General features: G+C 52.6%; 1 protein-coding gene across 1 annotated transcript in view; it reads right to left on the reverse strand.

The window, feature by feature from the left end:
- The window catches only part of ITIH2 (inter-alpha-trypsin inhibitor heavy chain 2), a 325176-nt gene that overhangs the window by 228057 nt on the left and 79327 nt on the right, over positions 1 to 17792 (reverse strand). Inside the window, exons 5-6 of the mRNA XM_078677093.1 lie at positions 8419 to 8523; positions 6930 to 7092 (exon numbers count right to left, since the gene is read on the reverse strand). Of these exons, the coding sequence (XP_078533219.1) occupies positions 6930 to 7092; positions 8419 to 8523 (268 nt within the window). The remainder of the gene's footprint in view (positions 1 to 6929; positions 7093 to 8418; positions 8524 to 17792) is intronic.

A 17792-nucleotide genomic window follows, 5' to 3' on the forward strand; every position in this document is an offset into this window, starting at 1 on the left:
TAAATGTTTATTTACATCTCAGTTGTTATTTCACAAATATCTGTATTGGTACTTTGAAGCACAGTCAAGGGGAAACCACTATCTCTTCAGGTGTGCTACCTCCATTCCCTTGATACTTTTAAGGGGTTCCTCTCATTTTCTGATATGTAGGTAGTAACACATAATTACAAAGAAATTACCTCAGTATTTGAGCATGATAATTGAAATGGGAGACATTGTTTACAACGCACAAGTTAGAACGCTTGCCATTACAATGCAATTTTTACAACGCAAAATCCACTATAACGCATGTCATTACACTGCATGCCATTACAACGCATTCCCTTAACTAACTCCCTGGCAGAGTTAGAATTAGCAAATTGCATTGGAATGGATTATGCGTTGTAAAAAATGCGTTGTAATGGCACACGTTGTAAATGTGTGTGTTGTAACGTGTCCTATTCAATTTAAATACAGCAATAACAGGTAATATTGTTAACAACAAGAACAAGCAACAACACCAATAGTATTAATAATAATAATAATAATAATAATAATAATAATAATAACAACAATATCACACAGTGATATAGAAACTACCTGCTTTGTAAAGTAGGCTTGCATATTTTGAAAACGTTGCTCTTTACGAGTTTTTTATTTTTTGCAAATTAACTCTTTTTGGATTCAATCCCACATTAAGAAACATAGTCACCCTTTTGGGCATGAGGGGAGCTAATTGGCAAGAAACTGAGTTACATTTCTTGATGTAAAAATGATCAAGCCAAAATCGTGCCTGAAGAAACTTTCTAGACACTTATTTATTTTCTGGAATACAAAAAGTGCGAGATATTCATGTTTGCCTTTCGGCCTATCCAACCGCCCGAAAACCTCCTGCCACCACATTATGGCTTTCGATGAAAGCCAAGCTGCAGTGTTGCTCACCCAAGGCACAGAGCGAAAACATGCCTTTTGTCCCCCGTAATTGATAACAGTCCTTCAACCATGACTCAAGGAAAAGCAACGATGAAGAGGAGCTTGAAAGAGGAAGCTGTGGCTGTCATTGAGGGCGGGGCATCATGTGTAGATGGTTTTAGTTTCAATATGTCTATGTGTAAGTTCAATTACCAGGGAATCATCGTTATTCTGAGCGTTGTAGACTGTAAACTGCTCAGCTTTGAAAGGTCTATCTGCACTTAAGGCACACATTCATTTTTGGGTAACGCACTGATTTCACCCATAGACAACGTCTCTGAAGTTCTTGCAATTTACTTAAATATAGAGGAGTTTTACTAAGCATTATATAATAATTTTCTTTAAGTGACAATACTATATTGAGCCCTTCCTGACTGCTAGAAAAGCAGGGCGTTTTTTTATTATAGCCTTTTTCTTTGTTTCCTATCTTGTCCCTCTCCCAGAAGTGTGGTTCAACCTAGATTCACTGAACAACCTTTTTTAGGTCTGGCCTTTGAGCGGACCTGCACGCAAGACTATTGTCATGCCCCGGTTACTTACCGGTAATCTTCATTACTCCGAGTATAGTCTTCCTCGCCACATGACTTACATAGTGAGCTTCAGCTCCACACCAGAACCCTCCAAAGCAAAAGTTAGCCTCCCATGCCTCCCATCCCTTCCCAAGATGGCCGACCCTGTACCACCTGACCTCTATAAGAGGCGGGCCGGCCCAACCAACAGCCTGAAACCACAAAGCACAAACATGAAGCCGATAGCCAGACAGGGAGGGAGGGATGGGAACTCATGTGGCGAGGAAGACTATACTCGGAGTAATGAAGATTACTGGTAAGTAACCGGGGCATCACCTCCTCGTTAGTCTTCCTCGCCACATGACTTACATAGTGAGCACATACCAAAGCCAAGCGGCTTCAAGGAACACACAAGAATCAACAGACCAGAAGGGGATGACCACGAAAGAGGGCAAACCCAACAGACCAGCACGAGTGGAAGGACCACCCAGGAGAGAGGCAACCACGAGTAGGAGAACCAACCCTGGACCAAAGACACCGGGAAGGCCGAAAAACAAACCGGACCCCAGAGACACCAAGAGTCGCCAGGAAAACCGCCCCAACCGAAGGAAGGCAGAGAAAGGCACGGGACTGGACCGCACGGAACCAAAAAAAGGCAACAGCAACCAGGGCCAGAACAGAAACGAGCAGGCCCGACCAACACACCAGGGCAGCCCAACAGGCAGCACAAAGCGAGAGGGGAGCAAAAGGCCAAAGAGAGGATCGAAGGAACAGAGGACATCCCCACCAAAGCGACCTAACAAAAAAAAAAATCACCAGTGGAAAGAGACAACCAGGCCGCCCAAAACAGCAACACCGCAAGGGCGACCAGAAAAACTGGGAAGCGGCACCCGAGCCATCCAACAGACAGGCAAGAGCCGGAAGAATGGAAAAGGGAGCCGAAAAGAGACAGAAGGGGGAAAGAAACCCCCCCCCCCCGCCAAACAAAGGACCCCCGGAAGGGACCGCGACTCCAAGGAGAGAACCCAGGCAGGCACCCAGGAAAGGAGCCGGAAACGACACCGAGGGGACCCGGAGGAGAACCAACCAGGTAAAGGAGAAGAAGAGGCAGAAAGAAGCCAACCGGCCAGGCACGGGAACACCCCGCACAGGGACCAAGCAACCGGCCCAGGAAGAAACACAAGAAGGGAGCGAGCCGCCGAAGAGAGCACCCAGGCGGGCAAACAGACAGCCAGCCCACAACCAGACCCAGCCCAGCGAGAAAAAGAAGAATCGACAGGCACAGGAGCGCGGCAGCAACACACCAAAGGCGTGAAGCACCGAAGGGCAGGGCGAAGACGAGCCCGAGCCATGAAAAAAATACCCAGGGAGCCACCAGATCCAACAGGACCCCAAAACCAGGGTAAAGAAACGAGGACACACCCACACCGGAAGCGCAGGACCCCGCCAGGGAACCCCATAGCACCGCCGGAAACAAAAACCGCCAGCAGGAGAAGGGACCCCAGGAAGCGCAAAGCCGGGAGACCAAACGAGAAGGCCGAAGCCAAAAAACCGGAGATCCAAAGGAAGCAGACAGGGCCAGACAGACCCAGGAGACTCCCGAACCAGGCACAAAGAGAGGCCCGACCCACAAACCACCGGAGGAGAGTCGAAGAGAACCAGAGCACCCAGGGCCAGAAAAGCCGCAGCCAAAAATTACCCAGGCAAGGACAGCACCAATGCGCCAAAGAAACAAAAGGGGCGAGCCCCGCACACACCCCGGAGCACGAGGCAGGGGACAAACTCACCACAGGGACCAACAAGCCCCAGCAAGGCAGGGGGAAACCCCAGAGAAGCCAAGGAACGGCCAAAAGAAGCCAGACGGGAAAAAACGACCACAGGGAAACCACCGACCCAGCACAGACCGGGAACCCAAGCAAGGCCAGAAGAAGGCACCACCAACATATGGGCAGGAGGAACCCAGCACACCCAGGAGACAGAGCGGGAAGAGGTGGGGGAAAAAGAACCAAGGAAAAAGCCAGAGGCCCCGAGACCAACAGGAAGGGGAGGATCAACGCAAGGACAGACAGGGGCAGGAAAACCCCAACAGACCACAAGACCCAAACCACGACCAGAGGAAGGTCCCACCAAGGCAGACAACCCCAACCGGAAAACCCACGAACAGGACCCGGAGAGAAAGCAGCAGCGAAACCGCCAAAGCGACCCCGCAACAAAGAGGCAGGCGCCAAAACCTCGGATCGACCAGGCAGGCACCACACAAAGGAAGCAGAGACACCAAAGGGCCAAAGCACCAAGGGCACCGAAATCCCGGAAGAGAAGGATCGCAACAAACACCCGACCCCCAGGGGGCAAGGAGAAGCAAGGAGACAGCAGGAAGGCGACAGGAAAAAAAGGGCGCAAGAGTCGCCCGCCGAGACAGGGGGGAGCGGCAAAGCAGCAGACCCCAACAAGACAAGGAGAGCCCTCCAGGAGCAGAAACAGTCAGCAAGAAAACACCGACGCAGCCCAGAGATGGACGGACAGACCCCAACAGCAGGAAGCCCATAACAGACAAGCCGTAGCCCACAGCCCCCGGAAAAACCCGGAGGACGGACAACAAGGAACCAACCGGGACCGACCCCACACAAAAACAGCGGGGACAGGAGTCCACAGGACAAAAGGACCATGCCACAGGCCCAAAGCCCGGAAGGCAACACCGCCAGCACGAAGCAAAAGGCCCCACAACCCAACGCCATAGGCGCCGAAAAAACAAGCAAACCATAAATGCACCACACAAGGACACACTTAGAACAACGGCAGGGACCGAACCCCGGCCTGAGAATGGCGGGCACCACCCAAGGAACAAGACACACCACCGAGCCAAAGCACCATGGACCTCAACCAAACCAAGGAACCCAGCGAAAAAAAGGCAGAGAGAGCAACCCAACGGGAGACTCCAAACATGGAACGCCACACGAAAATGGCGCGACAACCCAGTGCAGGGACCATGCGAATCCACACTGCAAATATCCAACACCAGGAAACGCGCCGCTGAAGCGAGCACAGAGGAAACATGGAACGCAGAACGAATACGCGTGTCATCCACGGGCAAACCGGCAACCCCAGAGCGCCCAGGGGGCAGCCGAAGCGAACACGCCCCAAGAGCACCCGCCGAGAATGCGAACCACACACGAGGAAGAGAGCGCAAGGGGAACCATGGCAAAGGAGCAGGTGAAAACACCGTCCGAAAACCAAACGCCGGGGGACAAGGGCACAGCAAAAGCGGGACCCGAACCCAGGCCAGAGCACCAGCAAATTGCAACCAACCCAAAGGGACACACAACAGCGACCCCAGAAGGAAGAAAGGCAGAGAGAACTCGCCAGGAGCAGAGCCCGAGACCACGAGGCCGAAACACAGGCCCCCATAGAGGAAGCAGTAAACCACTGAGCCACGGGCACACAGCCCCAACGGAATGCGAGAAGCACCCCCCAAAGGAGCCCAAGCAGGCAGGAAAAGAAGAGAGAACAAACACCGGAAAAGCCCAATGCCGCGCCACGAACAGCGAGGCAGCAGGAGCGGCAAACAACCAACACGAGGAAGAGGAGCCACCACAACCGCCAGGACACAGCGCCAAACCAGGGAACCAAGCAACCAAAGGAGGAAGCAGAGGACCCCCCAAGACAGAGCACCCATAAAGCGGAGCACAAGCAGGAGGCGAATACCCAGCACACGTGGTACCAGAGTAAAAAAACACACAAGGCCAAACACAACGTGACACGAAGCAGGCCACAGGAAGAAGCGAGGCGGCCACCCAACAAGGACCCCAGGAGCAGAGCCACAAGCAGCCAGCGGAGCCCATAAAAAGCGACAGCAGAGCGCAAACCCGCAGGAGGCCCAGCAGGGCCCAGAGAACGAAGTGGCGAGCCCACAACACCCCAGACCGCAAGGACAGCCGTTGAACAGTGAAGGCCAATAAAGAGGGATGACACGGCCCACACCGATCCCCGAGGCATACAGCAGAGACCATGCTCAACAAAGCGAGAGGGAGAACACACAGCCACGGAGGAGGCCACGCCCCCTTGGAGGCAGAGCAAGAAAAGGGGATGACAAGCGGCACCCCTCCCCCTAGAAGCCCGGACCGCCCAGCGCGGGAAATTCACGGGAAGAAGAGCCGCACCGGAAAGGCAAACGGCAAGTACAGGGAACAGCCCCGCAGCCGCCCGCCAGCCCCAACGGACCGAGAGCGCAGGGAGCACTGAAGGAAGCGCACACAGAATGGTGAGTGCACGAGGGGCCCGTAACTGCAATGGGGGCGCAGCCGCGGCACGCAGAGCAAACCGCCGGGCTTACCATCAAAGCCTCTGACCCTCACAAAACCATGTACGATGGGTCGCATGGATCCGAAGCCATAAGCATCCGAGAGCGGGAACCCGCCCTTACAACAGACTTGTGGGGAGCCCGGAGCAATGAGTACTCGAAAACAAAAAGCCCCACAATCAAGAAGCCAGAGCGCGGCAGGCCACGCGCACAGGGTACAGACATTCAGCAAGCCCATATGCGTCTACCCATGGCAAGGACAAGAGAAGCATCACAGCACACATGACATGTATACCTGAAGCAGTACCGGGGGGGGGGCCAAGCAGAGGGGCAGACAGCGCACGGAAAAACAAAGAGCACGTAACAGACATACCCCAACCCAAACCAAGCCACCCGAACAGGGACAAGAACCCCAGGGCCCCCAGTACAAAAACCTGATGCTAAACAGAGCAAACCAGGCACATGAGCCACATACTGCTGAGTTGAAGACAAAACCACAACAGAGACAGTGCGAGGCGCGGGGAAAATGGGAGCAGAATAACAGAGTCCCAGACCACAACGCCCGCCCCCCCTATTGACCCTTGGCACGCTAAGGCAGAGCCTAACCAGCCCCAAAAGAGACCGGGGGAAGGAAGGGGAGAGGTCCAAAAAGCCCCAGAGTCCGCTAGCGCAGGACCACCAACCAAGGACCCATGTACCTGCAACAGCAGGAACCACTTACCTGAAGACGCATCTGGAGAGTAATGACGCGCAGAACAAAAAAAACAGGCTGTTGGTTGGGCCGGCCCCCCTCTTATAGAGGTCAGGTGGTACAGGGTCGGCCATCTTGGGAAGGGATGGGAGGCATGGGAGGCTAACTTTTGCTTTGGAGGGTTCTGGTGTGGAGCTGAAGCGCACTATGTAAGTCATGTGGCGAGGAAGACTAACGAGGAGGTAATGAGTGAAGTAAAGAACATCCTTCTCAGATACCCCTAGCAAATTCTAGCTGGGTTTCCTTTCACTTACTTGCAAGAAATTGACTCTTTCCATTGTCAGGAGTTCATCAACAGTTTCCAGGGTGGGAAAGGTTTCAAGAGGAATTAGTGAATATTCACAAAAGCGTAAGTGATGAAAGTGCATACACTTCCAGGGCATTTCCGCTCTGGACCATGCACTGTTGACAGAAACCTTACCTGCAGGTTCTTGGCTAGCTTTCCTGGCTCGAGGTGGATCACATGCTCGTAATTCCCCAGTTTCCGGCGCAGTGTTTCTTGGTAATTGATCTCAAATATGACTTTAGTACCAGGAGGAACGCTCAGGTCCGCTTTAAAGTTTTCCATGTCCATAGCATTTGTTCTGAATGTCGTGGAAATGAAAAGTTAGTGTTTTCATTGTTTTCTGCACCAGAATATACATTTAGATTTGCTACATCTACTAAAACACTTGACTTTATAGTTACGCAAGCCATGCTGAGTTCAAAGTAACCAATAACAAGGACCTTATGTACAAGGAATCGTATAATCCTATTGATTGAAGTCTTTGAACGCTTTGACATGCAATTCTTGTGAAAGGTATCGCCGGACAGCAATGGCAGCACCAACCGCTTCCGCTTGGTGTCTGAAGACAGGTGGGTGGATTACATAGAACGCAACAGTTTTGGAGCACTTTTGCCCAGACACGTGCACCTCCATTTGAATGGAGGGGCAGTCAAAAATGTAATCTTTGCAAAAGAACATTAAACTGTCCTAAATATCATATTCAAGTGGTGCACTTACCAAGGAAGGCAAAAAATTAATGCAAGGTTGCACCAGTCTGATCTAAGTGATCTGGGAATGCTGATGCAAAATGAGCAGAATCACTGCCAGCTTGCTCGTCCAGACCTAGGTGTGGCACCAGCAGCTGCTTGAAAGACCCTTCCTTCAGTCTCAGAGCTACACTCAACAACCCTAGCCCTGGGACCTCCCATTGGTGAGAGAGTTATTTGTTCTCAGTACTTATGCAATCCAAGGAGACTCTGGTGAGACTGCCGTTATGGAGTGGCATTTGAAGAGCTTTAGCGAAATGGCTACAGAGAAATACATGGATGCTAATAACGGGAAACAGCCATTACAACGCGGGCTTTACACCGCGCTACCGTTACGATGCAGCAGTCACAACGCAAGTTGTTACAATGACTTGCGCTGGATGGCGCTATATACTAAGGAATAGCATGATTTACTATTCCAACACCTTCCCTACTGTTACGTGGGCTGGAGTTGGAATAATAAATTATACTATTCCTAAATACGGCGCCTCCAGCACAAGTCGTTGTAACGACTTGCGTTGTGATTGCTGCGTCGTAATGGTAGCGCGGTGTAAAGCCCGCGTTGTAATGACATACATCCCTAATAACTCAGTCAAGTAGTGAAAAACAACGGACTGCAGGACTACGTTAATATTTCCAAATGTGTAGTTCGTTGGAATGGTACATTATATACCTTCTGTGTAGGTGTACATAATGAACTGGTGCTGTACCTCAAATCTAGGTTGGTTGTATGTTAAGGGTGTGACCTGGACGCACGATCACAGAAATATTTGAAACCGAAACTGGAATGTTATTTTCCAAAACGGTAGTATGACTTGATATTAATTTATGTCTTCTGTAAGTATAATCTCACATAGTTAGACATTTACAGTGTTTACCTTACAAGCCCAGCAGCTTTTCCTTTTGCTCTTGCCTGTGAGAACATGCTTCTGGCCACCGACTTTTCCTTTATAGAACCACTAAATGTGATGCCATTGACGTTCCTAAAAGAGAGACACAGAGAAAGCCTCACATAAATACAATGACAGAAGCAATGCTATGCAGATTGACCCATGGAGAATCATTAACATTTGGGTGTTAGTCTTTTGACTCTGGTGGGGTGATTCATGGCTTGTGAGCATTCTGCACTGCTTGCCTTTGTGGCCACTACATGACGTATGCTTCTCTCTTCTGATTTTAATTATAATCGAGTCAGTTAACACAATATACTATATTTGCGGTAACCCCTTTGTGGTACCTTGTGCCTTACACTAAATATAGATAATTAGACGTAGGAGAAAAAAATTAAGGAAGAGCCAATCAAGCAAAAGTCCTCATTTATTATTATTATTTTTTTTTTAAAAGACCTTTATTGTCTAACATACATTGTACACAGCATCAGTGCTTACAACCCAGCAGGGCCAGCTGCGGATAATGAACTCGGAGATATATAAGGTAAGTGAACACAGCTTCAAGTCCAGCAACCCTGGGGTCCGGCAGCGTATATCAGTATTCCACAGTACACCATAGCATGTATACATTCTATGCTTAGTAAGAGCGTGATCTATGGGTTTTTCTGTCTGTAGTCCGTGGGTCAGAGTGGCTGTGTCGGACCTACTCCCATCTGTGACAGCGGTGGCAGCCGCGCCTGTCACGTCTAATGCATGTCATTGGTGAGTGATGCTGCGCGGGTCAACAGTCATACGGGCTTGGCGTCATGCGGGGGAGTTTTGAGGGTGTTCAGCGACTAAGCGCGTTTGGGGCGTGCGACTACTTAGCGTATCTATATCAGTGGAAAGAGTTGTTCTGCACCTCAGCGCCCAGGCGAGGTGTCCAAAGTGCGGTCGACACATCCGAGTGTGTCTCGTTGTGTGAAAAAATTGTGCAAAGCATGGAGTTGTATGTGCACGGACATGGTCTGAAGGAAGAAGAAACCAAATCAACAACTAACTATGAAACAGGGACAAGGGTTGTACAGGAGTTAGGTGGGGGTGGGTGTGGGTAGAGTTTGCCTTAGCGTCGAGGGGATGGAGGTCCGAAACAGCTCGTCAGTCATGTCTCGCAGGGAGGGCAGGCGGGGGGAGCCAGGGCTCGGGAAGGCGCAAGCCGTCCGTGCGGTGGAGCCATCAGGGGGTGGGGGGGGGGCCATGAGAGGTCGGCGGGTATGGCATTCCGGTTCAGAGCTCGGGCTCCCGTCGCAACGTCTCATGTGATGGTGCGTCTCCGGGAGTGGGGCAAGCGACCGCCAGTGTGAGGCGGGAGAGTGCAAGTCAAATAGTGTGTTGAGCCTGACGGTAATGGAAAGGTATGTGATGCATCGTGTGGGTTTATTAAGGTGTCGTATCAGGGAGTGGGAATGGCAGTTCCTAGTCCTTTACGTAATTTCCCGTTCCGTACTTTTCCGCAGGAAGGAGTGCAGTATGTCCTCCCATCGTTGTGCAATTGGGAATTTCCTGAGCCCCGCCGTCTCTTCCCTTCGTAGGACAGAACTCTCGGCCCGCGCCCAATTCGTCATCGACAGGCACCAGTGTCGGAGGTGTGGGGGTGTGGCTGCCTTCCATCTCCTAGTAAGTAGTCTTTTGGCTGTGAGAAGTCCGAGGTCCCAGAATCTAGCCTGTACCCTATTTAGATGTGTGCGCTTATACAAACCTAATACACAGGCTTCCCACGTGCTCGGTACCTGTTCCCCAGTGCAATGACGGAGTATCGAGGTCACTCCGTCCCAGTACTGCTGGAGGGCGGGGCAGAGCCAGAGCATGTGGAGGAGATCCGCATCCACAAGAGAGCAGCGGCCGCAGGCAGTGTCGGCTACTGAAAAGTACTTATTTATCTTGTCAGGGGTGAGATACGCGCGATGTAATATGTAAAATTGTATGATTTTAAAGCGGGGGCTACGGGGGATGTTCACTGGACCAGCCAGGATCATAGCCCACTCCTTGTCCGTCCAGTCCCGCCCTCTGTCTGTTGCCCATTTGGCCCGTAGGTGTGAAGTCGTCGGGTGTGTATGCAGGAGGAGTGCTTGCGTTAGCCAATGTATAATGTGAGTGCCGTTGCTCCTGACATGCAGGTACTGCATGAAGTGATGTGTTGGCGGTTCACCAGACATGTCTCCCCAAGCGGTGGTCAATGCGTGGACGAGGGACGCGTGTGTTAGGAACTGGCCAGCCGGGAGGGATGCATCCGCTACGAGGGTTGCAAAGGGTAGAAGGGCGCCGTCTGAATAAAGGTCGCCCATCGTTTCCACCTCTGCGGTGATCCAGCTATCCAACCGTGCAGCGGTCAGGGTCCCTGCCGTCGTCGGGGTGCCTAACAGTGGCAATATCGGTGCATACGGTGTCGTTGCCCGCGTCAGACGCAAGCAGCGGAGGAAAAATCTGCGTGCCACTGCAAGCAGTAGTTGTGTTGGTCGGGGAGTCCAAGTCAGCGGATGAAATAGTACTTGAATTTGGAACATGGACCAAACGGCAGCATCAGTAACTGTGTCACTCAGGTTCCTACCACCTAGCCAGCTGGACACCCACTGCATTTGTGCTGCTAGATAATATAGCTCCATGTTTGGAACTGCTAGTCCGCCCCCCGCAGTGGGCATGTAGAGTTTCGTCAATGCAACCCGAGGCCGACCTTTGTTCCAAATCAGGCTCCGTAGCAGGACCTCGAGGTCGCGGAACACCCGGGTAGGTACATATGTTGGTATGTTTGCAAAATAATATAACAGTCGCGGTAGTACAATCATTTTAGCTAAGGTTATGCGACTAGGGACATTGAGTGGCAGTGTGTTCCAGAACCCCACCTGCGCTCTGGTAGAGGCGATCGCCCTCATCAGATTTCCTTCCAAGATGTCTATCGGGTCTCGGTAGATGTGTATCCCAAGGTACCTGAACGTGTTTGGGTACCATTGTAACCTTCCACCCCCGATGTGTATGTCACATTCGGGAACGTCTGGGCTGAAGGAGTAGGCTCCCGATTTGGCCCAGTTTACTCGTAATCCCGACATGTCCTCAAAGGTGCCGAAGATGGTGGTTAGGGAGTCTGGGATGTCGTGGAGGTCCCTGATGTATAAGAGCAGATCGTCGGCATACAAGGACACCACATGTAGCCCGTCCGCCAATGGTATTCCCCAATCAGCTCCCCGCGACCGGAGCACCGCGGCCAGGGGTTCCACCGCTTGGGAGAACAGCAGGGGTGACAGTGGGCAACCCTGTCTGGTGCCCCTTTGCACTCGAATTGGGTCAGAGAGTAGTGTCCCAGTGCGGACTCGGACCGTAGACGTACGGTATAAAAGGCCGACCATCGTCAAATAGTCATCCCCCAGCTCGAACTTCTCCAACACCGCTCGCAGGTAGGGCCACTCCACCGAGTCAAAAGCCTTCTCCAGGTCGAGCACAAGGCACCCTGCTCGTGGCCACTGTACGTGGCGTATTCCTGCAAGTGAAATAGCCGTCGGATGTTGTGGGATGTGTGTCTCGTCGGTACAAACCCATTTTGGTCTTGATGTACCAGCGTAGGAACCATAGGGGCCAGCCTGCGGGCAAGTGCAGAGGCAATAATCTTGTAGTCTGTGTTCAAAAGTGCGAGAGGGCGGTAAGAGCCCAACTGTGTGCCATCCCTGCCAGGTTTGAGTAAGGAGACAAGCGTCGCTTCATTAAGAGTTGAGGGCAGGGTAAAGTCATCGACAGCCGCGGAGTACATCCTCACTAGTCGTGGAATCAGGATGTCGGAGGCAGCCTTATAGAACTCGGCCGGTAAGCCATCCGGCCCCGGAGCCTTACCATTCGAGAGATTGAAGATGGTGTCGCGGAGTTCCTCGGGATCCAGTGGTGCTCCGAGGTCATCCTGTTGTGCCGCCGTCAGGGTAGGTAATTGTATGTCTGATAGATAGTCTGTTATTGTAGGTAGCGGGACAAGGAGTCGGGAGCGATATAGGCCTGTGTAGTGGTCTGTGAATGCCTCGTGGATTTGGCGCTGAGAGTATAGTGACCTGCCATCTCCGGCTTGTATGGTCGATATCGGAGCCGATCGGTCTTCCCGCGCGATCAGCCAGGTCAGTAGCTTGCCCGGTCTGTCCCCCTGTCTGTGGATCCGAGCAGAGTGTGCCTCGAAGTTGACATGTTTCAGACGATCTAGGAGGCGGTCGTGTTCCGCCCTAGCGGCAGTCAGTCGGGCGTTTGTGTCCCCCCCTGTAAGGTCTTCGAGGTCCAGCAGTTCCGATTCTAGCCGTGTCAGGTCTCGTTCAATTTGGCCGCGCATATGTCCCTGCGTCCCCAGGCATAGCCCTCGTGTCACCACCTTGAAAGCATCCCACTCAATTTGGGGAGAGGACGCCGTGTCAGTGTTTAGGTCAAAGTACTGGGCTGATTGTGTGAGTAGGGATTCTCGGAATGTCGCGTCAAGTAAGAGGTCTGGTTGGAGGCGCCAGGTGGGAATGGGGGGATGCGGGACGTCCCATGCAATGGTCAATGTGTGAGGGTTATGATCAGAGTGGGTGCGCCCCATGTATTGAGAATCTAGGACCAACGGAAGGAGGTCAAGGGGAGACCATGTATCTGTCCAGGCGGACATGTAGTGCATGTGCGCCCGACCAATAGGAGTAAGTGCGTGTCATGGGGTTGCGGGTTCTCCAAGCGTCTTGTAGGCGCCATTGTTGGGCCCAAGCGAGGAGATCCTTCGACGTGACGTGTGCCTGAGCGTTAGGTGGGGGAGCAGTGGATCTGTCTAAGTGTGTGTCCAGGACGCAGTTATAGTCGCCTCCTAGGATCCATGGAAGCCCATGCCAGGGCGCCAGCGCCACGGAGAGGCAGTCGAGGAAACCACCCTGTTCAGTGTTGGGGGAGTATATAGAGGCAAGTACTACCGGGTGCCCGTCTAATCTGCCCCTCACCACTACGTACCGGCCTCCCGCGTCTATCTGTGCATCCATGTCAGCCCAAGGAGTACCCGGTCTTATCCATATGAGCGCCCCACGGGCATAGGGAGAGTACTCAGTTGCATAGATTTGGCTGCGCCATCTCCTACGCAGCGCGTGGACCTCAGCATTGTTTAGATGTGTTTCCTGTAATAGAACTACATGGAATTTGTGGCGGCGTAAATATGAGTATATTTGGTACCGTCTCGATGGTGTGTGCATTCCTCTCACATTCCATGTGCAAATCTTAATTTCAGCCATAATGTCTATCTCGGTATGAGGCATCCGCCTCCCCCGTCACCCACCTCCCAGGCGACCGCCCCCATAAAGTTCCCCGCCCCCCCACCCCCCCAGACACAGATCCTGACATTGTTATCAAGGGCTTAGGCAATTCTCTGATGTGGGGAAAGAGGAATGTAACTGGGTCCACTAACAGTGCTAAACAGCAGTAAATACCATAAGGTCAGCTACTGAACATGTCGCCGTCCAAACACGCCAATAGGGCGAAATGTTAACGTTCAAGTCTAGGGGGCAGCTTGAGCTAGGTACCAATAGGCAGTTCTACAATGTCCAAGCAAGTGAGATCGATCCGTTGCCCTTCCCCGGACTACAAATGAATCCCACCATGTAGTCAACTGTGTCAACCAAATAGGCCATGCAGTCACCTGTGGTTCAGCCCCCTGATGTCTATGCATGCATTATTGTGAGAAGCCAATAGCATTCCCCAATTGCGTCGGGTAGAAGCGCGTCCACGTGTTATGGATGGATGAGAGAGCAAGCCCACCCCCACGTCGCTTTCACAGCGTCCATACCTCTGGTTGAGTACTCACTGCGCTAGGGCTTCTCCAGCTGCTTCCAGGGCGGCAAGGGATGTCCTTGGCTGCAGCCGTGTCCGTTGCATCTCAGTGATCGCTCGTCCATGAGTCTCACCTCCGCCGCCCCGGTGTCAGCCGCTGGTTGCGTGCAACGCGATTCAATGGGGCATGTCAGCCGTTTGTGGCGTGACCTCCGGAAGCTCCACCGATTGTTGAGAGTCTGGAATCCCGTAGATAGCCTCATCATCGCTTTGGGCCATCTGCGGGCTTGGGCATTGTCTGAAGTCGGCGAAGCACTCAGCTGGGAGACCCTTTGGAGAGCGTCGCGTTGTTCCTGGAGCATTTGATCCAGCGGCGGGGAATGACGAGTCGTGTCGTCTGGGCGGTCGTCTGTTCGTCCTCCGTTCCTACGTCGGCGTCTCGGTCCACGTCTTCTGGGTCGCATCTCTGGGTGCTGCGCATTTCTCGGCGCTGTGTCCGTTCCGCTATCGAGCCAGTCGCTCACCTCCGCCGGGTTGTCAAAGAAATAGGTTTTGTCTCGTGCCACTACTCTCAGTCTCGCGGGGAAAAGCAGGGAGTACTTGAGACCTGCCTCACGCAGTCGACGTTTCACTTCCAGAAAATCATGGCGCAGGCGTTGTACTTGTATGGTGTAATCTGGGAAGAACATCACCATAGTGTTGTCGATCCGGACCTCCCCGAGCCGTCTGGTTTTTCTTAAAATAGTGTCCCTGTCACGATAGTTCAGAACCTTGAAGAGCAGTGGTCTCGGGTTGGAGCCGGTGGTGTGAGGTCTCGTGGGCACTCGATGCGCTCGTTCTACTACAAATTGTGGCGAGAGTGTGTCCTCAGGCAATAGCTCTCGTATCCAGTCTTCCACACGTTGTGTCGGCCTGGCGCCCTCCCATTTTTCCGGGACTCCGACGAGCCTGATGTTGTTGCATCTCGCCCTCCCTTCCGCATCCTCGGCACGGTCTTCGAGGAATTCTACCCTATTCAGGAGATCTTGCACTTGCTTGTCAGTTTGTGAGACCGTGGGGCCAAGATCGCTAACCGTCCCCTCCAGCATCTTAGTGCGATCAGCCAGTTTCTTGTGGTCGTCCCGTAGGTGGGTGAGGTCTATGGCGACACTGTCTATCTTAGACTCCAGGGACGTCCTGGTCTGTTGGAGAGACTGTTCCAGGCGTTCCATGGCAGCGAGCATACTATCTAACCGCGACGTGACTTGGTCAGCCGCCATCTTGCGTAGTGACTTATCAGATCTTCCCTTCGGCGGGGCTCCTCCGGTACCAGTGCGGGTTCTCACCCCTCCGGACATGTGCGAGGTGACTCCTCCAGCCGCTGAGCCAGGGGCCGGGGCGACCGCCGTCTCTAGGTCCAGCAGTGTTGGTAGGGCACAGGGAGGCGTTCTCAGAGTCCGTCTTCGCGGGGCAGCGCTGCTTGTCCCTCGTGTGTCGTCAACGTGAGTGGCGGGTTGTGGCAAGGCGTGATTCCCGCCCTTAGCCGGTTCCTCAGGTGTGTCTGGTCCTGCTGGTGCTGGGGCCTCGGGTCCGTGCTAGGTCGGTGGGGAGGGCAGCCCGCGGACCGCGACCGCCGAAGAGTCCGGGACTATCGGATCACAGCCGGTAGGCACTGGTAATCGACTGCGTAGCGTAGTGTAGCTGCTCAATGCTGTTGTCGTGTCTCGAAACCCCGCAGCCAGTTGGCGCCGTGCCTCGCGGGCTCGCCCATCGCATGAGGGTCCGGCGGGGGGAAGAAGGGGTCGTCAATTCAGCAGTGCTTACCCACCCCCACTTTGGTCGTCTTGTGAAGGGGCGTTAGGGTCAGTGGGGTGGCCGCTGTGGCAGCATGCGGGTACAGTCGGCGTGCGATGGTCGCCGTGTAGGTGAGCCCCTCCAAGGGCCACGCAGTCCGATAGTGGAGGGATTTTCAGCTGGAGGGGGGCTTTAGTTGTAATGTCCCCTCACCTCGCAGGTGCACCGATAGGTGATCCGGTGGCCTCCGCGTGGCGCCAGGTATCAACCGCCAACCAGGAGTGGTGTGTTAGTAGCAGCCAGACCGGGCCTTTCACCATCCCACTGCCGCAGCCCAAGTGAAGCGGCGGTCAGTGAATCTCGGCTGTCCCCAGGTCCAGAGCTCCGCGTGCAGCAGGCCCCATGGAGCACGCCGAGTGATCCAGGCTCACAACATCTCTACCCCCCGGCAGGAAGGTACATACGGCCTCCTTTCAGCGGCGGGGGGGGAAGTGCAGAGGATGGCCTGTCCGATGGGGCCTCGGGGTCCGCGCTGCAGCCTGCACGGAGGTAGGCGGTTCCGGACTTCAGGCCTCGCGTTGGGGCCTAGTGTGACGGCCCAGACCACGGTCCCCCGTAGTTCTCCACGCCGGCCAGGTGGTCTCCAGTCTCGCCAGTCAGCCTTAGGAAAGGCCGGGGATTCTCCACAGAGCCCAGATTTCAAAAGTCGGCCAGAATGCCGAAAACAGCATGCAGGTGGTCCGCCCGAAGTTTCGGGCAGATTCAAGGATAATTGCCCGGAGAAATGGTCCGGGGAAGGGGAAGCTCAGCTCGGAGCTTCACTCAGGTGCTGCCGTCTCCATTGCGCGCCTAGCCACGCCCCCCAAGCAAAAGTCCTCATCTACGTTTTGTTTGTCTGTGAAGTGAAGTTGGGATTAAAAAAAAAAGGCCCAAATCTGCCCCAAAGGTGAACTCAAAAGCTTTTTGCTTTCATCTCAAGCAGGGAAACCCGCCTGTGGTTAATCTAGCTGTATTGTCTGCCAAAGGTATTCTGGTTCTTTGCCAGAAACCAATGAGAATTGTCCAACTCAGAGACTCTTTCATCCAATCAGAACAGAGTCACATGTTAGGATCAACCTAGATGTCTGCAGGCACCGAATCAGAACAGACGACATGCAAGCACACTATGAATTGCGCAGGCCAGTCATTTTGCTCTATAAACTGGAGCACTGAGACCTTCTTTTAGAGCATTGACTAAAAATAATCACCAGACTCAACTGAAGATTTTTTATATTCTTGCCCAAGATGATTACAAGAAGTCATTGCTATTATATTTAAAAGACAAGTTATATGTATATGTTTTTTTCTCATTCATTCCTTTCCCTCCACATGGTTGTACGATGCTCTATCAACATATGGGCTTGCAGGGTCTATGCTCTGTAAAACAACATAGTAAAATACATATATAATTATGTGCATGCAAAAAAAAGTAAATAAATAGCCATGTGTTTAATTTGTAGCTGAAAGTAGAATTCAGTGTTTTTTCTAAAGTGTTGTGGAACCTTTTATCAAAGAGCAATGGTTTTCACCCAACAAAGATTTTGAATTTCATTATAAATTTATATTTATTATACTAAAATATGTTAGATATCATCCTGAAGGGATAACAATAACATTTACATTGAGCAATATAAGAACTAAAACCACAGGCATAACATTAGAACACAAATTTCGGGGGAGTCCACGTAGACCAAGTCAGTCTTGCGTCTGGCATGGAAAAATACAACACACACTATGAACCTCTAAGTCTGTATAGGAAGTGT

This window comes from Lissotriton helveticus, chromosome 1_1 (genome assembly GCF_964261635.1).
Source record: "Lissotriton helveticus chromosome 1_1, aLisHel1.1, whole genome shotgun sequence".
Taxonomy (NCBI): Eukaryota; Metazoa; Chordata; class Amphibia; order Caudata; family Salamandridae; genus Lissotriton; species Lissotriton helveticus.